The 25,686-nt window shown below is 39.8% G+C and overlaps 1 protein-coding gene across 37 annotated transcripts in view; it reads left to right on the top strand.

Annotated features, from left to right (window-relative positions):
• nid2a (nidogen 2a (osteonidogen)) overlaps positions 1-25,686 on the top strand; it is a 73,768-nt gene that overhangs the window by 34,360 nt on the left and 13,722 nt on the right. The window contains exons 9-23 of one of the 37 annotated variants that reach the window (XM_049463698.1): positions 5,849-5,983; positions 7,443-7,571; positions 10,788-10,913; positions 11,586-11,810; positions 12,491-12,718; positions 14,313-14,540; positions 15,280-15,507; positions 15,828-16,055; positions 16,970-17,194; positions 17,746-17,973; positions 18,514-18,738; positions 19,292-19,516; positions 20,628-20,852; positions 23,308-23,477; positions 24,725-24,854. In XM_049463698.1, the coding sequence (XP_049319655.1) occupies positions 5,849-5,983; positions 7,443-7,571; positions 10,788-10,913; positions 11,586-11,810; positions 12,491-12,718; positions 14,313-14,540; positions 15,280-15,507; positions 15,828-16,055; positions 16,970-17,194; positions 17,746-17,973; positions 18,514-18,738; positions 19,292-19,516; positions 20,628-20,852; positions 23,308-23,477; positions 24,725-24,854 (2,955 nt within the window). The remainder of the gene's footprint in view (positions 1-5,848; positions 5,984-7,442; positions 7,572-10,787; positions 10,914-11,585; positions 11,811-12,490; positions 12,719-14,312; positions 14,541-15,279; positions 15,508-15,827; positions 16,056-16,969; positions 17,195-17,745; positions 17,974-18,513; positions 18,739-19,291; positions 19,517-20,627; positions 20,853-23,307; positions 23,478-24,724; positions 24,855-25,686) is intronic. The other 36 variants (XM_049463699.1, XM_049463706.1, XM_049463708.1 and 33 more) reach the window with 36 other exon arrangements.

Below are 25,686 nucleotides of genomic sequence, written 5' to 3'. Positions count from 1 at the left end.
TTCAGTAATTCAGTTCAAAATGTGAAACTCATATATTATATAGATGTATTAAAACACACAGAGTGATCTATTTTAAACCCAATAATCAGTGTCTCAGAAAATTACTGCTGGAAAATGAAAGTTGTCAGTAGCAGAAGGAAGCTTGAAGTGCTGTAAGAAAACATCGCATTGACTTTTGGACTTTATAATATAACAAAGTGGATCAACACCAGCAGATGACATCAAATCAAATATAATATTCTAATTTTCTGAGAAACTGATTTTTTTGGGGTTGTTTTCATTGGTTGTAAGCCATAATCATCAACAATAAAAGAAACAAAAGCTTAAAATAGATCACTCTGTGTTTAATACATCTATATAATATATAAGTTTCACATTTTGAACTAAATTACTGAAATAAAGTAACTTTCTAATGATATTCTATTTTTTAGAGATGCACTAGTGTGTATAACTTTGTAACTGATTGTTTACAGCCTTATTAGCCTCTTAGATCACATAAAAATAAGCAGGTGTAGCTTTGAAGCTTATTATTTGGCTTTATCCCCCCTTTATTTGATCTCTCTTGATGGTCTGCTGCAAAATAAGATGAATCAGCTTCAAGATAACTTTGATTTCTTGCCTAAAGCCTCCGTATTTTAAATATTTGCGTGTTTCTGATCAGGAAAGGACGTGGTTATGTGGAGTTCTGATGGTAAAGCAGGTTTTCTGTGTCTGCTGTTCATTAAAACTCACCTTGCTGAGCTGTGTGAGGGTTTTATCAGACCCCGGCTCTGTAGTCTGTGCTGATATTCGCCCCCTTTTAGCACGCCCTCATATCTGGGAGGGTTAGCTTTATTAACTCGATGACAGGGAGGAATTTGTCCTGTATGGGGCGGGGAGTTCACTGCCTCAAATCCCTCTTTCTATGGCTTTCTGCTGCTTTCCAGAGCTTAACACAGATATCTAACAGAGACTTGTTGCTTTATTTAGTAGCTTTTATCACTTTGCAGAGTCACAGCATCACCATTATTCAAATTTACAGCAAATACATCCTATAAAACCTATAAAACCTATAAAAATGTTTTATATAGTGTATTACAGTCTGTCAGAATAACTGTGTCAGTCATATCAGTGTTATGTAGCTCTATATTGTGGCTATACTACTTGTAAGTCAGGATATTTGTAAAATAGTTCTAATAATGTAGCCTATGTGGATACTTTTTACAAATTGTATAACATTTTACAGATGCATATTTAATTTTGCATTAAAAAGTATATCACAGTGTAAATAATAGAGTTACCAGTAATTTTTTTGGAATTGGTGGAAACGTTGGGAATTGTTCATATTGTTTGGAATTTCATTTATGAAAAAGTTTGGAATTCTTGAAAGGGTTTAACATTACAATTAAAAAAATTCTGAACAATGTTTGAGTTTCTAGAAAACCTTTGGAGCATTTATTTGGCATTTATTTGGAACTTGGAACTGGATTGGAATTCCTGAAAAGTTCCTGAGAAATCCTTGAAAAATTTTGGCATTGGTGGAAAAGTGTAATTTTTGAAAACAACAATTTTGAAATTTCTAAACAATTTTTGAGTTTCTAGGAAAACTTTGGAACATTTATTTGTCATTTATTTAAAACTGGATTGGAATTCTTGAAAAGTTTGAAATTCCTAAAAAAGTTTTTAATTTAGTAAAAAGTTTGGAATTTCTAAAATTGTTTGGCATTGGTGGAAAAATTGGGTATTTTTGAAAACGTTTTGAGTTTTAAAAAAATTCTAAGTTTTAAAAAATTGTGTAATTCCTGAAAACAACAGTTTTGAAATTTCTAAACAATTTTTGAGTGTCTAGGAAAAGTTGGAAAATTATTTGTAATTCATTTGGAACTGAATTGGAATTCCTGAAAAGTTTGGGATCCTTGAAAAAGTTTGGAATTTTATAAAAAGTTTGGAATGTCTAAAATTGTTTGGTATTGGTGGAAAAGTTGGGAATTCTTGAAAATGTTTTTTTTTAAATTGTGTAATTCCTGAAAACAACAGTTTTAAAATTTTGTTTCTAGGAAAACTTTGGAACATTTATTTGTAATTTATTTGGAACTGGATTGTAATTTTTGAAAAGTTTGAGATTCCAAAAAAAGGAATTTGGAATTTCGTAAAAAGTTTGGAATTTCGGAAATTGTTTGTCATTGGTGGAAAAGTTGGGAATTCTTGAGAAGTTAGAATTGTCTATAAAGGTTGGCGAGTGCTGTGATTGGATGAGAGTGTGATTATTGTATGTAATGTTTGGATCAGCGCGTGGAGGCAGATGTTTGTGTTTCTCTGCAGCCGAACACATTCTCTCCTCACATTCTTGGTGGATGTTGGGCGTGGAGCCGGATTAGACTGTGAGGGAGAGGAGACAGGGGTCCTCCAGCTGCTGGGAGGCTCGTATACATGAGGTTTAGAGATGTCAGCGTGTTGTTATTATGCTGCCAGAGCAGGAACATTATCCCTCAGTGACAGATTTACAGGCCGGGGGGTGAGGAGGGGGCGGGGGGGGTTGGGGTGATGGGGGGATGGCTGTGGAGTGATGTCATGGGAATGGAGAGATACCCGGGATCCTCCAGCCCTGGAGACATCCTCATCTTCATCATCTTCATCACCCTCATCCTGATCCTCAGCTTCAGCTGGAAACACATCTGGTTGTTTCTGTGCAGTCCGGTCCGGTCCCTGCTGATCCGGTCCGGGTCCGGGTGATGCTCTGTAATTACAGCAGACACAGGCTTTGATCAGTGATGAGTCAGCGATGAGTTTACTGTCCTAATGGAGACAGAACCTCTTCAGGGTTTACTCACAGCGCTCCGGATCACTGCGTCTGACTCTCCTCCTTTAAGAAAGGCCCACAGTTACTGCTTATTTAAATCAGCAGTACCCAGACCTGCTTCTGAGTTCAGATCCAACACAGCTGGTTCTGATATTCAGCAACTCAGACTAAAATCAGTCCAAATAGTACCAAAAACAAAAGTTCTTTGACTTCTTTGCCATATAAAACCATGGACAAAATGTTTTCATCATAATTTCAGTAATTAAAATTTGTGGGGAAAAAATTCTAGGAAAGAGGAAGGGGTGGAAAAGTGGGGAATTGTTGGTATTGATAAGAATTTCACTTATGAAATAGTTTGGAATTCTTAAAAATGTTTCTGAAAAGGTTTAGCGTTACTAACAATTTTGAAATGTCTAAAATGTTTTTGTGTTTCTTGAAAATTTTTAATTAGAATGATATTCCTGAAAAGAATGAGATTCTTCAAAAACTTTGGAACATTTATTTGGAACTTTGAAACTGGATTGGAATTTTGTAAAAAGTGAGTGTTTATTTGGAACTTTGGAACTAGAATGGAATTCCTGAAAAGTTTATGAATTTTATGATACTTGAAGTTTGGAATTTCTGAAATTGTTTGGGATCAGTGGAAAAGGTTGGGAATTCTTGAAAATGTTTTGAGTTTCTAAAACAAACAACAGAAAAGCTTGAATTAATTAAGTTTAATTTGTTACAAACAACTTTTGAACATTTTCTGACATTGGATTAGAATTGCTGAAAATGTTTAAGATTATTGGCTTATAAAGTTTGGAATTTCTAAAACGCTTTGGCATTGGTGGAAAAGTTGGGAATTGTTGGTGTCTAATTTCACTTTTGAAAAAGTTAGTAACAATTTTGAAACTTCTGAACAATTTTTGAGTTTCTAGAAAAAAAATACATTTTTGATTTTTGAATTTTTGAGTTTTTAAAAAGTTTGAAATTTCTAAAAAGTTGACACTTAGAAAATGTTACCATTTTTGAAGTTTCCAAAAATAAACATAGCAATGGATAGAAAAAAAGTACACTGTCATGGAATTACTGAAAAAGTTTAAGATTCTTGGAAAAGTTTGAAATTTGTTTGGCATTGGTTGAAAAGTTGGGAATTGTTGAAAAGTTTGAAATTCCTGCAAAGGCTAGGTGTTTGTAGAAAAAGTTGACACTTATGAAAAAAAATCCTGAATAGAAAATCATAGCTTTTAAAAAGACATTGGATTGCAATTCCTGAAAAAAAACAAATTTTGGACCAAATTTTGTTCCTTTGGTCCCAGACTGTGGTCCTCAGCACATTTCAAACCTGATATTTCTGTTCTGAAATATAAGAAAGTCCAGATCAAAAAGAAAAGGTGTGAAAACAGCATGAGAATATTATAACTATGTGAGGATTTCTGGTTTATTTCTTGTAATAAAGAAGAAAATCATTGAAAGTTTCTGGATTGACTTGATTTCCTCTCTCCGGTGGTCTTTATTAGACAGACAGACCCCAGCTCCTCACCTTCCTCCTCAGTACAGCCGAGTGTGAAAGGGTCTTCCCACCTGGAGCACTAACCTCCCCCCTCCCCCCTCAAAGGCCTGTCCCACCCGCTGCTCCGTCGCATCCCTTTAATTAACGCAGAGTTAAAAAGAGCCGGGACCACCCCCTCCTCATTTGGAACCACTTGTCCCTCTGTTTTTTCCCTCGCTCCCTCTCTCTCACCCCTCTTTCCTTCCCCCGTGGAGTCGCTTTGAAAAGGGGACTGTCTCTGTCTCTCACTTCAAACAAAAGTCTTCCTGTCTGCCTTTGATAATTGGCCAAATTGGTCCCTGGCCTGGGGTGAGGAAATCAAGCTGGTTTTAATGTGAGGAGTGGAGGCGTTTTCACTGGGGAAAGAGGAGTTAGCGTAGCCGCGTAGCGGCGAGAACGTAACTTAACGTATCGCTGATAGATAGATCCTCGAAGGGACTGTTGGACTGCTCTTTTTTTGCTATTTATAGGTATAAGTAATATGTTTGAGTAAAATGAACATTGTTGTTTTATTCTATAAACTACAAACAACATTTCTCCCAAATTCCAAATAAAAATATTGTCATTTAGAGCATTTATTTACAGAAAATGAGAAATGGCTGAAATAACAAAAAAAAATGCAGAGCTTTCAGAAAACAAGTTCATATTAATAAAGATTTAAGAGTTCAGAAATCAATATTTGGTGGAATAACCCTGGTGGTTTTTAATCAGTTTTCATGCATCTTGGCATCATGTTCTCCTCCACCAGTCTTACACACTGCTTTTGGATAGCTTTATGCCTTTATCTATTTATCTATCTGTCTGTCTGTCTGTCTGTCTGTCTGTCTGTCTGTCTGTCTGTCTGTCTGTCTGCCTGTCTGTCTGTCTGGTAAAATCCTTCTTATTTCTCTGTCGCTGCAAACTGGTTGTTCGTTCGTACGTTATACCAGCAGGTAAAAACTCCAGGAACCACCGGAGGTTATGTTGAGTTTGTGTGTGAGTGTGTGTGTGAGTGTGTGTGTGAGTGTGAGGTCCGTATCTTTATAGATATTTTAACAGTGTTGTGTTTTCCGGGTCGAGTATCTTGACCCCTGGGGTCACGCTAAGGAAGGACACTTTACATCTGTCAGAGAGAGAGTTCACACCTCACCATATGCTTACAACCCTACACACACACACACACACACACACACACACACACACACACATATATATATATATATATATATATTGCATTTACACAACTAATGATGTAATGAGGATTTCTATGTGTTGCTCCTGTAGTTTATATAAATCAGGGCTGGGCGGTCAGTGTGCTGCAGACAGGAAAAATCTATATTTAGCTCTGCAGTTTCCTTCACCCACATACACACCCACACACACACACACACATACCCACACACACACATACCCACACATAGCAGAGTGTTTCCTGTGTTTTGGTCTGCTAATGTTTTAACCCCTCTCCCCTCTGTGTGTTTTTTTTTGTGTGTGTGTTGTGTGTGTGTATTGTGTGTGTGTGTGTGTGTATTGTGTGTGTGTGTGTGTGTGTGTAGGTGGTGAGCAGGTGAACCCGTGTTACTCAGGTAATCATGACTGTGACACCACGGCTCAGTGTTTACCCGGCGAGGGGAGCAGCTTCTCCTGCCAGTGCGCCACAGGATACACCGGAGACGGACGCAGCTGCTACGGTAACTTCACCTCTACCTGTCTGTCTGTCTGTCTGTCTATCTATCTGTCTGTCTGTCTGTCTGTCTGTCTGCTTGCCCATCTGTCTGTCTATCTACCCAATTGTCTGCATGTCTTGTCTGTCTAACTATTTTATTGTCTGTCTATCTGTCTGTCTATCTGTCTGTCTATCTATCTGTCTGTCTGTCTGTCTGTCTGTCTGCTTGCCCATCTGTCTGTCTATCTACCCAATTGTCTGCATGTCTTGTCTGTCTTACTATTTAATTGTCTGTCTATCTGTCTGTCTGTCTGTCTCTTTGTCTGCCCCTCTGTATCTGTTCATATCTGTCTGACTTTTTGCCTGTTTCTGTTAGTATGTCTGTTTGTCTAACTGTATATCTGTCTACCTGTAGTACCTGTTTGTCTATCTATCTATCTATCTATCTATCTATCTATCTATCTATCTATCTATCTATCTATCTATCTATCTATCTATCTATCTATCTATCTGTCTGTCTGTCTGTCTGTCTGTCTGTTTGTCTGTCTGTCTGTCTGTCTGTCTAGCTACCTAATTGACCTAAACTGTCTGTGTATCTGTCAGACTATGTGTCTTTCCCTCTGTATCTGAGTATATCTGAGTATGTCTGCATGTCTTGTCTGTCTAACTATTTAATTGTCTGTCTGTCTGTATATCTGTCTCTTTGTCTACCTGTCTGTATCTGTTTATATCTGTCTGACTCTTTTCCTGTTTCTGTGTCTGTCTGTCTGACTGTATATCTGTAGCACCTGTTTGTCTCACTTTATACCTGCCTGACTCTGTGTCTACCTGTCTGTATCAGTGTATATCTGTCAGACATACAAAGAAACAGGTAAAAAGTCTGTCTGTTAGTCAGTCTGTGTATCTGTCTACTTGTCTCTCTCTCTCTTTATACCTGAATCTGAATCTTTGTCTACCTGCCTGTATCTGTGTATATCTGTCTGTCTCTTTACCTGTTTCTTTGTTACTCTGTCTGTCTATCTGTCTATCTGTTTGTCTGTCTGTATGTGGATCTGTTGTGTAGCACTCTACAATAGCACAGAGGAACACATACTAGGGTGTGTGCAGGTGTGTGTGTGTGTGTGTGTGTGTGTGAGGTACAGCTGGTTGATGCTACAGTGTAATTTTATTATATGATATATTTCTAGGTCTAACAGTGAGCTGTGGGAGGGGTCAGCTCTAATGCCATTTACCTGAATTCACTCCCATACACACTATCATACACACACTCGCATAAACACACACACACACACACACATTCCCATGCACTCTCTTACACTCTCTTACAACCCGCTATGTGTGATAAAAGCATTAGTGTGTTAAATTAGATATTTGTCTTATTGTAAGAAACTGATCTGTGGAATCACATTTAAAGGTATTCCACATTCAAACAGTGAAGTAAGAGATAAGTGATCTCTCTCTCTCTCTCTCTCTCTCTCTCTCAGATGTAGACGAGTGTGTGGAGGGGTTGAGTGTGTGTGGATCTCAGTCTGAGTGTGTGAATCTGCCTGGGAGTCACACCTGTCGCTGTCTGAGTGGATATGAATTTGAACAGGACGGACGCACCTGTAGAGGTAAAAACACTGATACAGCTTCCAGATCCACCTTTACACTCACTGATTCATACTGGATCTCCCTGTACTGATTCATACTGTATCTCCTGTACTGATTCATACTGGATCTCCCTCTACTAATTCATAAAAGTGCTCCTACCTTGGACTGTTTTAAAAAATTACTTAAAACTCATCTTTTTTCTTTAACATTTAAGAGTGGTTAAGTGTTTTTGTTTATTTTGTTGTTGTTTATTTTACTAATTTTATGTAGCGCTTTGGGTCTTTAGAAAAGCGCATTATAAATGTAAAGTTATTATTATTATTATTATTATTATACTGTATCTCCCTGTACTGATTCATACTGTATCTCCTGTACTGATTCATACTGGATCTCCCTGTACTGATTCATACTGGATCTCCCTGTACTGATTCATACTGGATCTCCCTCTACTAATTCATACTGTATCTCCCTGTACTGATTCATACTGTATCTCCTGTACTGATTCATACTGGATCTCCCTGTACTGATTCATACTGGATCTCCCTCTACTAATTCATACTGTATCTCCCTGTACTGATTCATACTGTATCTCCTGTACTGATTCATACTGGATCTCCCTCTACTAATTCATACTGTATCTCCCTGTACTGATTCATACTGTATCTCCTGTACTGAGGAGAGGCATCATGTACTTCCTGATCCTCAGGCCCAATACATGGATTGATGGAGGTATAAATGGATATATGGATGGATAAATAGGTAGAATAAAGGATGTATAGATGGTTGAATGGATGGATTGATGGATGAATAGACTGTTGATTTGGTTTATGGTGGAGTAGCAGATAAATGACTTGAGGAAGGATAAATTGATGAATCGATAAGTGGATGAATGAATGCATGAATAGATGAATGGATAAAGGGTTGAATAGACTGTTGACTGGGTGTGTGGTGGATGAATAGAAAGGCTGGATAATGGATGTATAGATGATGATGAATCAATAATTGGATGAATAAATGGTTGGATATACGCTGGATGCTGGATAATACCTCTATGGATGGATGGATGGATGGATGGATGGATAAATGGATAGATAAGATTGATGAATAGCTAGATTATGGATAGATTATTGGATTGATGAACAAATGTATGGAAGATTAGATTGATGTGTGGGTAGATAATGGATAGATTAATAGATGGATGTATGGCTGGATAGATGGATGATTACATTGATAGATGGATAGATGGATGAATGATTAGATTGATGGATAGATAAATGTTGAATAGATTAATTGATGGATGGATGGATGGATGGATAGACAGACAGGTGGATGGATGGACAGTTACATTTATGGATAGATAGATGATGGATAGATAAATGGATGGATGGATGAATAGATAAGTTTCATGTTTAGTTTAGTTTCATGGATAAATACATTATAAATAGATTAATGGATGGATGGATGGATGGATGGATGGATGGATGGATAGACAGACAGGTGGATGGATGGACAGTTACATTTATGGATAGATAGATGATGGATAGATAAATGGATGGATGGATGAATAGATAAGTTTCATGTTTAGTTTAGTTTCATGGATAAATACATTATAAATAGATTAATGGATGGATGGATGGATGGATGGACAATAGTTTGAGTTTGAGTGATGCTGGATGGACAGATGGATGGATAGATGAATATGTGTATAAATGTATAAATAGATGTAAGTATGGATAGATCAGATTATGATCATGGATATTGATCAGAGATATTGCTGTATCTGTTCCTGATGATGATGATGATGATGATGAAGGTGATTATGGGTTGTAGTGATGCTGATGAGCTGTGGGAGGTTCTGGTGGAGGTTGTGGAAGTACCTGGGTGTGGTTCAGAGTGCAGTAGGGTAATCAGAGAGCTGTGAGCTCAGAGAATCGGTTCATTGACGGGAGCTGAGAGGCTGAACAGATGTGTGTGTGGACGGCAGTGTGTGTTAGTGTGTGTGTGTGAAACGCAGTATTGGGCAGGGTGAGGTGTGTGTCGCTCACTGTTGACTCTAACACAGGCTGATTTTGAGGAATGAAGCAGAGCAGAACAGAATGAGGGTCTGTAGGTGAGAGGGGCAAAGGGGACCGGAGTGGGGGGGTATGGGGGGGGGGGTTAGGGAGGGTCTCTTTCCTTGAACAATGGCCCAATGTCCTGGGCTGGGGGAATGTGCGTAGGAGAATATGCTCTGATCACAGCTCACACTTTCCATCCGCTGAATACGCCGGTCGGAAACTGGTGATCAGTGCTGCAGTGTTAACCGGCTTTGTGCTGTGAAACTTTAAACACAGTGAGCTGCAGGATGAGAGAGATATAATTCATTATATCAGTGTAGATTAATACTAAAATCTTATTTAGTATGCAAAAAAGTGTTAAACAAACCAGAATATGTTTTATATTTTACATTCTTTGAAGTAGCCTTGCCTAGATGACAGTTTTACACATATCTACCAGCTTTATGAGGTAGAGTCTCCTGGAATTCAGGCTTTCAGTTAACAGCTGTGCTGAACTCATCAAGAGTTAATTACTTAAATTTCTTGTCTCTTAATAAAGTGTTTGAGAGCATCAGTTAAAGTAAAGTAGTGAAGAGGTAGAGTTACAGGTATACAGTGAATAGAGAATATTTGAGTAATGTTCGAATCCAGGTTATGAGAAACAAGAACTGAATAAGTTTAAGTCTATCCTCAAGTGTAGTCACCACAAAGACCATCAAAAACATTATAATGATGGAACTGGCACACTCAGAATACGTTTTTTTTTATTTGTTTTACACTTTTAAGTTACTACATGATTCCTTATGTGTTAATTCATAGTCTGGATCACTTCACTGTTCATTTAGTATAAAAGAAAAAAAATACTTTTGTCTATATAGCAACATTAAGAAGCCACTTCAGTTTTCATGCATCTTGGCATCATGTTCTCCTCCACCAGTCTTACACACTGCTTTTGGATAACTTTATGCTGCTTTACTCCTGGTGCAAAAATTCAAGCAGTTCAGTTTGGTGGTTTGATTGCTTGTGATCATTCATCTTCCTCTTGATTATATTCCAGAGGTTTTTAATTTGGTAGTAGCGTCTTTTTTCCAGAGCTGTTGGATGTATATAGGCTTAGGTAGATGGGGGATCCTCAGATAAATTATAGCCCCCAAAACACTACAGTTTTTTTAACATGATTTGTTTTGTGTGTGTGTACAGATGTTGATGAATGCCTAAACCAGCCGTGCCACCACCACGCCTCCTGCTACAATGTGCCGGGCTCCTTCCACTGTCGCTGCCAGCCTGGGTTTCAGGGAGATGGCTTCCACTGCCACCATCAGCATGGTGGGTGTTTAGAATTATTTTTTTAATTCTTTAATAAACTGCAAAATTAAATGTAGTCATTTGGCCGTACATAAGGCGCTCCTGTGTATAAGCCGCATTATGCTACACTAGTAAGGAACAGGGGTATCGCCATGTTTTAAGTCAAGTCAAGTAGTTTTATTGTCAATGCTGCATATGTACAGGATATACAGAGAATTGAAATTCTCTCCTTCCCAAAAATGACTTACTACTGGGCAGCGAGACCTGTAAAGCTAAGTTAAGTAAGCAAAACTGGAATTCTTTAAAAAATGTTACTCTACGCAGATTTCTCTCCATAACACGGATTATTTGGGTGACAAAATCGCTTCCGTTTATTTTGAGTAAACTTAGATTTCCACATTTCCACTAAGGCTAGGTGCAGCAGCATTAGCTTTAGTGGCTAACCACTTGCGCAGGGGTTAGCAGCAAGCTACAGGCCTGACATAGCCTTTATATATTGTGGTATAATGAATCAGTACACCTTAATCATGATATGTTATGCATCGTGTAATATATAGCACTATTTTAAAAGTTTCTATCGTCTATTAAACACTAATTTTTTATTATTTTCCATAATTTGGACCCTTTAAACTCTCAAATGTCCAGCTGTTACATACAAAATTAACTGTTTTTGCTTTTTCTGTTTTTATTCAGAGCGTCCTAAGACTCAGTGTGAGCAGCACAGAGACAGTCTGCAGAGAGGAGATGGATCACCACCAATCGGAGCCTACGTCCCTCAGTGTGATGAGCAGGGTCAGTACCGGCAGCAGCAGTGCCACGGTTCTACAGGACACTGCTGGTGTGTGGACAGCAGGGGACAGGAGAGACAGGGAACCAGGACCCCACCTGGAACCTCACCCTACAACTGTGACGCTCCAGGTAAACACACCAGCAGGATCAGTACATACAGTATAATGAGTTTGCATGCTGTTGTGTTCTATACTTGGCAACCCTGAGTGTGGAAATGGGACTGGGGGAATTTAGAGGCCACAACCCAGACAAATTACAGTAATGTACCACACAGTTCTAGTAAGACAATACTGACTGAAGTATCGTATCGGTTTCTGTTGTACGGTAGCATGATGTAGCATGATGAGCGATATAACAATATATTTCCAATGACAACAGACAAACCTTTTGGTGTCTGGGGAGTTTCTCAATAACAATGAGATGTATAATAAATTAATGTGACATGAACTTTTACTTGATATTAATTATACTTTTTGAGTAAATACTTTATAGAATTCATTGTTAAAATATATTAATTTAATGTGCTCATTCCTACTAGCTACTGATTGTAAAAAAAACCCTGCTATGGTTAACTAACCATAGCTGAAGCTCAGTTCTTACTATTTTATGAGAAGATTAGCCAGCTCGCCATCCGTCTTGTAGCCCTTCTGGGATCTAAAGCTGTCTCCATCTGTATGAAGATTGTATACCAATATTTACTGGAACTACAGTCAAGGACAATGGTTATACTGGTCCTTTGACTCTATATATGTAAAATATCTATATTAAATATTATAATAACTGTCTACTCTCTCTGTGTCTTCATCCAGAGCGTCCTAAGACTCAGTGTGAGCAGCACAGAGACAGTCTGCAGAGAGGATCAGATGGTTTAACCCTGGTTGGAGCCTACGTCCCTCAGTGTGATGAGCAGGGTCAGTACCGGCCGCAGCAGTGCCACGGTTCTACAGGACACTGCTGGTGTGTGGACAGCAGAGGACAGGAGAGACAGGGCACCAGGACCCCACCTGGAAGCCCCCGATTCAACTGTGATGCTCCAGGTGAATACACCAGGAGAGTCAGTACATACAGTATAATACAGTATAATGAGTTCCCAAAGTTATGCCCGTCTTAACTACACTAATGGTGGTGGTAAATTACCCAGCCATGGTTAGCAAACCTTACTGAGGCTCATTGATTACCTGTTCAGCTGATTAGAATAGCCAGTTTGCCTGTTTCCATGTCTGCAGCAGGCTTTTGCATGCTGTTGTGTTCTATACCTGGCAACCCTAAGTGTGGAAATGGGAGTGGGGAAATAGCAGTAGGCAGATTCAGAGGCCACAACCCAGACAAATTACTGTGATGTACCATACAGTTCTAGTAAGAAAATACTGACTGAAGTAAAATTTGAGAAGAAACTTTTTGGAAGCTGGTGTCCTCACACTTTTGGACAGTTTCCATGTTTCCATTGCGTGTGAGAGCTTTAATTGCAGGGAACTGCGTCTTCTCAACTTCCAGATGCCTTTTCACTGTAGGTCCATTTCAGCCCTTTTGAGGTATAAAGTGGGGGTGGGCGTCCCTGACCCGGGCAGAGCGGAGTGTGGGTGGAATTACTCCACACGCTTGACTCACGTAACTGTCAGAGAGTGACGAGATCCACCTCACTCCTAAAGAGACACAGAGACACTCTCTCCCACGGCCTGGGTGGTTTAGCAAGGCCAAGTCATTCTTGCATCACGAAAACAGACACAAAAATACGCTTACCAGCAAACAGTATATATGCAGCTTGATTTAGGGCTTGTCAGTATGTCTTTTCTATTGTAACAATGGGGAAAGTATGCCTTGTGCATCTCGAAATGCGCAAAAAGCATGTACTAATTCTCTTAATTAATCATGGGTGTGGATAACTTTGGGTGTAACATGAAATAAACCAATCGTCAGAGTCAGGTGAGCTCTGACTTTGGCGGATTGCTATTTTAACGGCGCAGCTGCCTGGACTTGTTCAGCACTTTTTAGCAGAGGAAACTAACCTGCTTGCTCGTTCTGTTTATTATTGATGCAAAAGTTGGATTTGTGCACGGCTGTGTCCATGTGTGTGTTGCCAAGATAGCAATGAACGTCTGACTGTTGACGTCTGACTAGGTTGTATTCAGTCAGTGGTGCACCTGTGTTTTCCGTTGCCAAGATATCAAGCAATACAATAGTAGATATATACAGAAGCACTGTTGCTGTTTAAACGTCGCAGGAGGTAGATGTGTAAATAGACTGCTGACCGTTGGGTGAAAGATAGCAATGAGCATCATGATGCACCTTGCACAAGGTGTAAGATAGGGCCCTGGCTCTTGCCCTAAAAGTGCCCTAAAAAAAGCTTTTCAGTGGCTACATTTGGGTAGTGTACCCCTTGGTGAATGACCGTTGACTACTATACACTCCTTTACGATACAGTCAGAGAATTAATATTTGCCCAGTTGACAACAGAGATGCATCATTGGCCACCATTAGGGTGTTGTGAATGAGAAACCTGTGCTGCTGCAGACTGGAACTGTGTCCTCTTTATCAATGAGTCCAGGTTCTGTTTGTTTAATAGATGACAACAGCCTGTCTCACCTCCTGTAATTGGACTGAAACCATCTATCTCTCTGTGTCTTCATCCAGAGCGTCCTAAGACTCAGTGTGAGCAGCACAGAGACAGTCTGCAGAGAGGATCAGATGGTTTAACCCTGGAGGGAGCCTTCGTCCCTGAGTGTGATGAGCAGGGTCAGTACCGGCCGCAGCAGTGCCACGGTTCTACAGGACACTGCTGGTGTGTGGACAGCAGGGGACAGGAGAGACAGGGCACCAGGACCCCACCTGGTAGCCCCCGATTCAACTGTGATGCTCCAGGTAAATATGTTGAAAGTGTGCCAGTCATCATTCCCTTAATAAATGGATATGGAAGGATATAGATGCAAATAAATTGGGTAGGGTTGGGTATGGATGGTAGGATTAAGTATAAATGTGTATAAATTGGTCAGATTTGGTATAAGTGTGTGTGGGTGGTGAATAGAGGGTTATGGCTGGCTAGTTATGGAAGTGTATAAATGGGTATAGATTGGTATGAATGAATTTGGATGGATGTAGATGGTCACAGATAGGAAATAGGATGGGTGTAGATGATGGATATGGGTTGGAAACATGGGTTTGGATGGAGATGGAAAGATATAAAATGATATGGGTAGGAAATTCATGGGTGTTGATGGGTCGGGAGAGATATAATTGGGTATTAGTTGGTATGAATGGGTATATTTACTGTGTTGTTTACTAGATAGATAGATAGATAGATAGATAGATAGATAGATAGATAGATAGATAGATAGATAGATAGATAGATAGATAGATAGATAGATAGATAGATAGATAGATAGATAGATAGATAGATAGATAGATAGATAGATAGATAGATAGATAGATAGATAGATAGATAGATAGATAGATACTTTATTTATCCCGATGGAAATTTAGGCATCCAGCAGCAACAACACAATACAATAAGAAACATACTCAGACAAATCAAAACACAGAAGAATAGAAAATATATAAGGCTAATACTAATTAAAGTATTTTTAATAATTGATCAATATAGAGCGTCCAAAGACTCAGTGTGAGCAGCACAGAGACAGTCTGCAGAGAGGATCAGATGGTTTAACCCTGGAGGGAGCCTTCGTCCCTGAGTGTGATGAGCAGGGTCAGTACCGGCCGCAGCAGTGCCACGGTTCTACAGGACACTGCTGGTGTGTGGACAGCAGGGGACAGGAGAGACAGGGAACCAGGACCCCACCTGGAAGCCCCCAATTCAACTGTGATGCTCCAGGTAAATATATCTACTCAATGGAGTCCATATTTAGAGACCATAGAAAAGTATAGAGTCTGTGAACAACCTGTATAAACACTGATATGTGGATATGAATAAATATATAGTCATACAAAAATCAGCTCTCTCAAAAATAGATATTGATGGATAGGAAATAGATGGGGTATAGATAGATATAGATAGGGACTAGGTGAGTATGGCTGTGAATGAAAGGGTGTTGATGGGTATCAGTGGGTATGAATGAGTATATGTACAATCGCTGCTGGTTTAAATCTAAATGATAGCTGATCAAGTCTTTCTCCCTCTCTGCTTTTATTTAGAGCGTCCTAAGACTCAGTGTGAGCAGCACAGAGACAGTCTGCAAAGAGGACCAGATGGTTTAACCCTGGAGGGAGCCTTCGTCCCTGAGTGTGATGAGCAGGGTCAGTACCGGCCGCAGCAGTGCCACGGTTCTACAGGACACTGCTGGTGTGTGGACAGTAGAGGACAGGAGAGACAGGGAACCAGGACCCCACCTGGAAGCCCCCAATTCAACTGTGATGCTCCAGGTAAATATATTTACTCAATGGAGTTTAAATTCAGAGACCATAAAAAAGTGTTGAGACGGTAAGCAACCTCTGTAATATCAGTTAAAATAGTTAGGGTAGGGTTGAGTATGTATGGTAGAATTGAGTATAAATGGATATAGATGGGTATGGTTGGATATGATTGGATGTGGATGGCGAATAGAGGGTTATGGCTGGTTACTAAGGTGTATAAATGGGTATTGTTGGGTATGGCTGGCTGTGGAAGTGTATAGATGGGTATTGATGAGTTTGAATGGATATGGAAGGATTTCGATGGAAATAGATTGGGTATGGTTTGGTATGGTTGAGTTTGAGTGGGTGTGGATGGGGAATAGAGGGGTATGGCTGACTATTAAAAAATGTATAGATGGGTATTGATGAGTATGAATGGATATGAAAGAATATAGATGGGAAAAGAATGAGTATGGATGGGTATAGATGGTTACAATAGGGAATATGATGGGTTTTGATGGGTATGGATGGATATAGAATGAGATGGGTAGGAAATGGCTGGGTGTTGATGGGTCTGAAAAGGAATGGGTTGGGGTTGGGTAGTCGAGTTTAACGCCACATCAGCTCGTCGGCTATTTCGCGGCAGGAAAGGTACTGTCTAATCACAAGGTTCTACGATCTAAGCCATCGCAAGGCAGACAGACACAGACAGACACACAGACACAGTCACTCACACACTCACACCTAAGGGGCAATTTCAATCAAGTTCCAATTAGCCTGAACGTGCCGTCTTTGGACTGTGGGAGGAAACCGGAGAACCCGGAGGAAACCCACGCAGACACAGGGAGAACGTGCTGAAAAGGAATAAATGGGTATCAGTTGGTATGAACGGGTACATAACAACCCCGTTTAATAATTAAAGTTTGATATTTGTTTTTATTTAGAGCGTCCTAAGACTCAGTGTGAGCAGCACAGAGACAGTCTGCAGAGAGGAGATGGATCACCACCGGTTGGAGCCCACATCCCTCAGTGTGATGATCAGGGTCAGTACCGGCCGCAGCAGTGCCACGGTTCTACAGGACACTGCTGGTGTGTGGACAGCAGAGGACAGGAGAGACAGGGCACCAGGACCCCACCTGGAAGCCCCCAATTCAACTGTGATGCTCCAGGTAAATATATCTACTCAATGGAGTTCAAATTCAAAGACCATAATATCAGTTTAAATAGATTGGGTAGGGTTGGGTATGGATGGTAGGATTGGGTATAAATGGGTATAGATGGATATTGTTGGGTATGATTGGATGTGGATAAATAATAGAGGGTTATGGTTGGTTATTGAGGTGTATAAATGGGTATTGTTGGGTTTGAGAGGGTAAGGATGGGACATAGTAGGTTATGGCTGGATATGGAAATGTATAGTTGGGTATTGATGAGAATGAATGGATATGGAAGGATATAGATGGGAATAGATTATATATAGATGAGTATAGATGGTTACAGATAGGGAATAGGTTGGGTATAGATGGTGGGTATGGGTAAGAAACGTGGGTTTGGATGGGTATGGAAGAATATAGAAGGATATGGGTAGGAAATGGCTGGGTGTTGATGGGTCTGGAAATGTATAAATGGTTATCAGTTGGTATGAACATTATTAAACAACCCTATTTATTAATTCAAGTAATTTTGACAACTGATCAAGTCTTTTTCTGTTTTTATTCAGAACGTCCTAAGACTCAGTGTGAGCAGCACAGAGACAGTCTGCAGAGAGGATCAGATGGTTTAACCCTGGTTGGAGCCTTCGTCCCTGAGTGTGATGAGCAGGGTCAGTACCGGCCGCAGCAGTGCCACGGTTCTACAGGACACTGCTGGTGTGTGGACATTAGAGGACAGGAACGACAGGGTACCAGGACCCCACCGGGAAGCCCCCAATTCAACTGTGATGCTCCAGGTAAATACATAAACTCAATGGAGTTCAAATTCAGAGACCATAGAAAAGTATAGAGACAGTAAACAACCATTATAATATCAGTTAAAATAGTTAGGGTAGGGATGGGTATGGATGGTAGGATTGGGTATGAATGGGTATGGTTGGGTATTAATAAATGTGGATGGCGAATAGAGGGTTATGACTGGTTATTGAGGTGTATAAATGGGTCTAGAAAGGCATGGTTGGATATGAGGGTGTATGGATGGAGAATAGAGGGTTATGGCTGGCTATGGAAATGTATAAATGAGTATTTATTAGTATGAATGGATATGTAGGGATATAGATGGGAATAGATTGAGTATGGATGGATATAACTGGTTACGGATAGGGAACAGGATAAGCTTAGTTGGTGGGTATGGGATGGGTATGGAAGGATATGGTTAGAAAATGGATGGGTGTTGATGGGTCTGGAGAGATATAAATGGGTATCAGTTGGTATGAACAGGTATATTTACTGTGTTGTTAATTTATTAAAGTCATTTTAATAATTGATCAATATAGAGCGTCCTAAGACTCAGTGTGAGCAGCACAGAGACAGTCTGCAGAGAGGAGATGGATCACCACCGGTCGGAGCCTACGTCCCTCAGTGTGATGAGCAGGGTCAGTACCGGCAGCAGCAGTGCCACGGTTCTACAGGACACTGCTGGTGTGTAGACAGCAGGGGACAGGAGAGACAAGGTACCAGGACCCCACCTGGTAGCCCCCGATTCAACTGTGATGCTCCAGGTAAATACATAAACTCAATGGTGTTTAAGTTCAGAGACCATAGAAAAGTGTAGAGATAGTAAACAACCTCTATAATATCAGTTAAAATAGTTAGGGTAGGGTTGAGTATGGATGGTAGAATTGAGTATAAATGGATATAGATGGGTATGGTTGGGTGTGATTGGATTTGAATGACGAATAGAGGGTTAGGGTTGGCTATAGAAGTGTACGAATGGGTATGGTTGGGTATGAGAGGTATGGATGGCGAGCAGAGGGTTATGGCTGGATATGGAAATGTATAGATGGGTATTGATGGGAATGAATGGATATAGAAGGATATAGATGGGAATAGATTGAGTATAGATGGTTACAGTTAGGGAATAGGTTGGGTATAGATGGTGGGTATGGGTAAGAAACATGGGTTTGGATGGGTAATGAAGGATATAGAATGATATGGGTAGGAAATGGATGGGTGTTGATGGGTCTGGAAAGGTATGAATGGGTATCAGTTGGTATGAACGGGTACATAACAACCCCGTTTAATAATTAAAGTTTGATATTTGTTTTTATTTAGTGCGTCCTAAGACTCAGTGTGAGCAGCACAGAGACAGTCTGCAGAGAGGAGATGGATCACCACCGGTTGGAGCCCACGTCCCTCAGTGTGATGATCAGGGTCAGTACCGGCCGCAGCAGTGCCACGGTTCTACAGGACACTGCTGGTGTGTGGACAGTAGAGGACAGGAGAGACAGGGCACCAGGACCCCACCTGGAAGCCCCCGATTCAACTGTGATGCTCCAGGTAAATACACTACACATAAAGTTGGGATTGGCTAAGATATTTAAACACTGCTGTATTGTATATGAATATATCAATCCTTAAACAAACAAACAAAAAGTACCAAATATATATTTTTAGTAGTTTAAATGAATATAAGTTAATATGGGTTTGGGTATAGATGAGTATAAATGAGTATAGATGGATATAGATGAGTTTGAGTGAGTATGGATGGGTATAAATTGGTATAGATACATATACATTGAAATGGTTGGGTGTCAATGGGTTTGTATTGGTATAAATGGGTATGAATGGGTATAGATGGGTATGGATGGGTATATATGGTATGGATGGGTATAGATACGTATACATTGATATGGTTGGGTGTCAATGGGTTTGTATTGGTATAGATGGGTATGGATGGGTATAGATGGGTATGGATGGGTATAAATGGGTATAGATACGTATACATTGAAATGGTTGGGTGTCAATGGGTTTGTATTGGTATAGATGGGTATGGATGGGTATAGAGGGGTGTAGATAGGTATACATGTGCTTGGGTGTTAATGGGTTTGTATGGGTATAAATGGGTATAAGTGGAAATTAATGGGTTTGGTTGGGTATAGATGAGTATAGATGTGTATAGGGAGACATCGATGGACATAAATTGGTATAGCGTGGTATTTGTAAGTATATATATATATATAGATGAGTATAAATGGGTATGTTTGGATATTTATGGGTATGGATATATGTTTGGATATTTATATATATAAATGGTTATATATGGATAATGTTAAGTATGGCTGGGAATAGATAGGTATGAGTGGTGAATATAGATGGGTATAGCTGGGTATGGTTGGGCATAATTTGGGATAGCTATATATTGATTGGTTTACTTATTAGTATAAATATAGTATGGTAGGAATGGCGCTGTATTGGTATAGATAAGTATGGGTGGGTAGGAATGAGAATAGAAGAGTATATTTGGATATAGCAGGATATAGTTTGGTGTAGATGGGTATAAATAGGTATGGATGAGTATGTATTGCTTTAGGTAAGTATGGATGTGTATGAATGTTTATATATTAAGTTAATTATTAACTAATGACTGTATTTTCCTCTCACCCTGCAGTGGTGCCCACCCAGCGTCCGGAGACGGTGTGTGAGCGCTGGAGGGCGAGTCTGCTGGAGCATTACGGGGGTCGCCCCAGTCCTCAGCAGTACCTGCCGCAGTGCGACTCTGCTGGAGAGTTTAACCCGGTGCAGTGTTACGGAGACAGCAGCTACTGCTGGTGTGTGGACAGGGACGGCCGGGAGGTAGCTGGCACTCGCTCAAACGACCCCGTCAAACCTGCCTGTGAGTGATCCTTCTGAATTCACATAAAACGACTACTTCTGTCAGTCTAACATCCAGTGCAGTCAATCAGACAAGGAGTCAAGTTTACTGCTTTAGTTTACCACTAGAGCTACAAGGCTAATGCTAAAGCTAACAAGCAAGTAATGCAAGTAATGGAAGCGTATATGTACCCCAAGAGTTAGCATGATGCTAATCATTAAACACGCCCCCCATACAAACATGTACTATTTGACATTTAAAATCATATGGAATTATTTACTAAACAAAAAAAAGTGTTAACCCACAATATGTTTTATATTTTATTCAGCTTTATGAGGTAGAGTCAGCTGGAATTAAAGCTTTCAGTTAACAGCTGTGCTGAACTCATCAAGAGTTAATTACTTGAATTTCTTGTCTCTTAATAAAGTGTTTGAGAGCATCAGTTAAAGTAAAGTAGTGAAGAGGTAGAGTTACAGGTAAACAGTGAATAGTGAATATTTGAGTAATGTTCTAATCCAGATTATGAGAAGCAACAACTACTCGACTAAATAAAGAAATAAAATAATTTAAGAAAAAGTCAAATCAGTCAATCTGAAACCTTCTAAGAACTTTAAAAAGTATTCTCAAAAATGCCTAAATGCGAAGAACATCAAAAACATTGTAATGATGAAATTGGCACTCATCAGGACCGCCCCAGGAAAGGAAGATCGAGAGTTTCCTCTGTTATACAGGATAAATTCAGCCTCAGAAACCGCAAGTTAACAGCTCACCAGATAAGAACATCTAAAGAAGAAATAGAAATGAGGTTTCTAATATCAATTAATATTTTAATATATATATATATAAATACACTACCGTTCAAAAGTTTGGGGTCACTCAAACAATTTTGTGTTTTCCATGAAAAGTCACACTTATTCACCACCATACGTTGTGAAATGAATAGAAAATAGAGTCAAGACATTGACAAGGTTAGAAATAATGATTTGTATTTGAAATAACATTGTTTTTACATCAAACTTTGCTTTCATCAAAGAATCCTCCATTTGCAGAAATTACAGCATTGCACACCTTTGGCATTCTAGCTGTTAATTTGTTGAGGTAAGCTGGAGAAATTGCACCCCACGCTTCTAGAAGCAGCTCCCACAAGTTGGATTGGTTGGATGGGCACTTCTGGCGTACCATACGGTCAAGCTGCTCCCACAACAGCTCAATGGGGTTCAGATCTGGTGACTGCGCTGGCCACTCCATTACCAATAGAATACCAGCTGCCTGCTTCTGCTGTAAATAGTTCTTGCACAATTTGGAGGTGTGTTTAGGGTCATTGTCCTGTTGTAGGACGAAATTGGCTCCGATCAGGCGCTGTCCACTGGGTATGGCATGGCATTGCAAAATGGAGTGATAGCCTTCCTTATTCAGAATCCCTTTTACCCTGTACAAATCTCCCACCTTACCAGCACCAAAGCAACCCCAGACCATCACATTACCTCCACCATGCTTAACAGATGGGGTCAGGCATTCTTCCAGCATATTTTCATTTGTTCTGCGTCTCACAAACGTTCTTCTTTGTGATCCAAACACCTCAAACTTGGATTCATCCGTCCACAACACTTTTTTCCAGTCTTCCTCTGTCCAATGTCTGTGTTCTTTTGCCCATCTTAATCTTTTTCTTTTATTAGCCAGTCTCAGATATGGCTTCTTCTTTGCCACTCTGCCCTGAAGCCCAAAATCCCGCAGCCGCCTCTTCACTGTAGATGTTGACACTGGTGTTTTGCGGGTACTATTTAATGAAGATGCCAGTTGGGGACCTGTGAGGCGTCTGTTTCTCAAACTAGAGACTCTAATGTACTTATCTTCTTGCTTAGTTGTGCAACGCGGCCTCCCACTTCTTTTTCTACTCTGGTTAGAGCCTGTTTGTACTGTCCTCTGAAGGGAGTAGTACACACCGTTGTAGGAAATCTTCAATTTCTTAGCAATTTCTCGCATGGAATAGCCTTCATTTCTAAGAACAAGAATAGACTGTCGAGTTTCAGATGAAAGTTCTCTTTTTCTGGCCATTTTGAGCGTTTAATTGACCCCACAAATGTGATGCTCCAGAAACTCAATCTGCTCAAAGGAAGGTCAGTTTTGTAGCTTCTGTAATGAGCTAGACTGTTTTCAGGTGTGTGAACATGATTGCACTGTGTAGATGTGTTCAGTAGTCTTATTTAGACCTATTTCCATGGTTTTATCACTGTGTAACAGTACATTATGAGCAGAATTAAGGCTTTAGGATCTTTGCAATACACTTCTGTCCATTTATGATCAAAACTCAGGTGTGTGATGATTCAGAAACACATTTTTCACAATGCTGGTGCACTAAACTTGCATTACTTGTAGCGTCATTGTAAAACTAATAAATTGAACTTGGAGATGGAGATTACGTTTAATTTGCATTAATATCCCAATGTCCTAATAATGCTTCTTTGATGTCCTCTAGGTATACCAACAGTTGCCCCACCTACCATGCGTCCCCTGCCCCGCCCCGACGTGACTCCGCCCCCCTCAGGCGTCTCATTGCTCTATGCTCAAGGCCAGCAGATCGGAGTGCTGCCTCTGAACGGGACTCGGATGGACAAAGGCAGAGCTTCAGTGCTTTTAACTCTACATGTGAGAACCACGTTTATAACATGTTATAACTTCTCCCTGTACATAAACGTCATCAATTCACAGCTTTAAACCTCTAATTTATTCCCTTTCACACTATATCAACATTTAAAATTAAAAGAAAATTCACCAAAACTTTGTAACAATTGCAGTTTGGAGATAACAATGTGTTTACATAACTACCGAAAATATGATCTCAGTATGTACAAATTAAAGCCAAAGGCTATAAATCTGAATTAACCATATTTTTTCGCACTATAAGGTATTACATAAGGCGCACTATCAATAAAATTCTATTTTCTGGTCTCTTTTTATACTTAAGGCGCATTCCAGTGGCGAGAACTGTAAAGCTAAACTAAGCTAAGTCGACAGAACTGAATTTCTTATAAAAAATCAAGAAAGTAAAATAAGTGCTGGATGTTAATCTACACAGATTTATCTACTGAAAAATTTGTGTGAGTAAAGCGCTTCTGTTTGTTTACAGTAAGCTTAGATTTACAGATTTTCACTAAAGTTGAAACATTAGTATTAGTGACTAACTGCTAGTGGTAATGCTAATGCTGCTCCAGCAGTGCAATCCAGGATTGGGAGAAGGCTACAGGTCGATAATACTCACCTCTGAACAGCCAAAGAGCTAGCTAGCACTTAGTGCAGTTAATGGGTTATGCTAATGCTGCTCCAGCAGTGCTACCTGGGCTCAGTAACAGGCTACAGTCCAGTATACTCAGCACTGAACAGCGAAAGAGCTAACTAGCGCTTAGCGGTGCGGTTAGCGGGTTATGCTAATGCTGCTTCAGCAGTGCTAGCCGGGGGCTCCAACAGTGCTAGCTGGGGTTAGCAGCAGGCTACAGGCTGATAATACTCACCTCTGAACGGCGAAAGAGCTAGAGCTTAGCACGGTTAGCAGCTAATGCTAATACTAATGGAAACTAACTGAAACTTCTGTATAACGCTGTACTGGTAGAATTCATACAAAAGATGCACCAGATTATAAGACGCTTCTTATAAGATGATTTTTGGGAAAATGAAAGGATTGTAAGTGCGCCTTTTAGTGCAAAAAGTACAGTAATTTAATTTACAGCATTTTGGCCAATCTGGAGTCATTTATCATGTCATTTTTTCCTAATACTAATAATGCAATATCTCAGTTGTGACTGTTCTTTCTTGTTGATCCTATGGTTCTCTCTGTGTGTGAGTGTGATTGTTAGTAACTGTGTTAGTAACTATGTTAGTAACTGTGTTTGTTACAGAGCGCTATAGTGGTTGCGTTAGACTATGACTGCAGAGAGAGGAAGGTGTACTGGACGGATCTGTCAGGAAGAACAATCAGCAGAGCTGCTCTGGAGCCGGGAGCCGAGCCTGAGATCCTTATCAACACCGGTAACTCATTACAGGTTACACAGCCAGCACAGTTATACTGCTTACACAGTTATACAGCTTACACAGTTACAACTGACACAGTTATACAGCTAAAATAGTTATACAGTTTACACATTTACAACTAATACAGTTATACAGCTAAAACAGACAAACCTAACAGTTATACAGCTAAAACAGACAAACCTAACACAGTTATACAGCTAAAACAGACAAACCTAACACAGTTGTACAGCTAAAACAGACAAACCTAACAGTTATACAGCTAAAACAGACACAACTAACACAGTTATACAGCTAAAACAGACAAACCTAACACAGTTATACAGCTAAAACAGACAAACCTAACACAGTTGTACAGCTAAAACAGACAAACCTAACAGTTATACAGCTAAAACAGACAAACCTAACACAGTTATACAGCTAAAACAGACAAACCTAACACAGTTATACAGCTAAAACAGACAAACCTAACACAGTTATACAGCTAAAACAGACAAACCTAACACAGTTATACAGCTAAAACAGACAAACCTAACACAGTTGTACAGCTAAAACAGACAAACCTAACACAGTTATACAGCTAAAACAGACAAACCTAACACAGTTATACAGCTAAAACAGACAAACCTAACACAGTTATACAGCTAAAACAGACAAACCTAACACAGTTATACAGCTAAAACAGACAAACCTAACCCAGTTATACAGCTAAAACAGACAAACCTAACACAGTTGTACAGCTAAAACAGACAAACCTAACACAGTTATACAGCTAAAACAGACACAACTAACCCAGTTATACAGCTAAAACAGACAAACCTAACACAGTTAT

Source organism: Astyanax mexicanus, chromosome 14 (genome assembly GCF_023375975.1).
Source record: "Astyanax mexicanus isolate ESR-SI-001 chromosome 14, AstMex3_surface, whole genome shotgun sequence".
NCBI lineage: Eukaryota > Metazoa > Chordata > Actinopteri > Characiformes > Acestrorhamphidae > Astyanax > Astyanax mexicanus.
The sequence above is the reverse complement of the archived record's forward strand: the minus strand, read 5'-3'. Positions and strand labels throughout refer to the sequence as shown.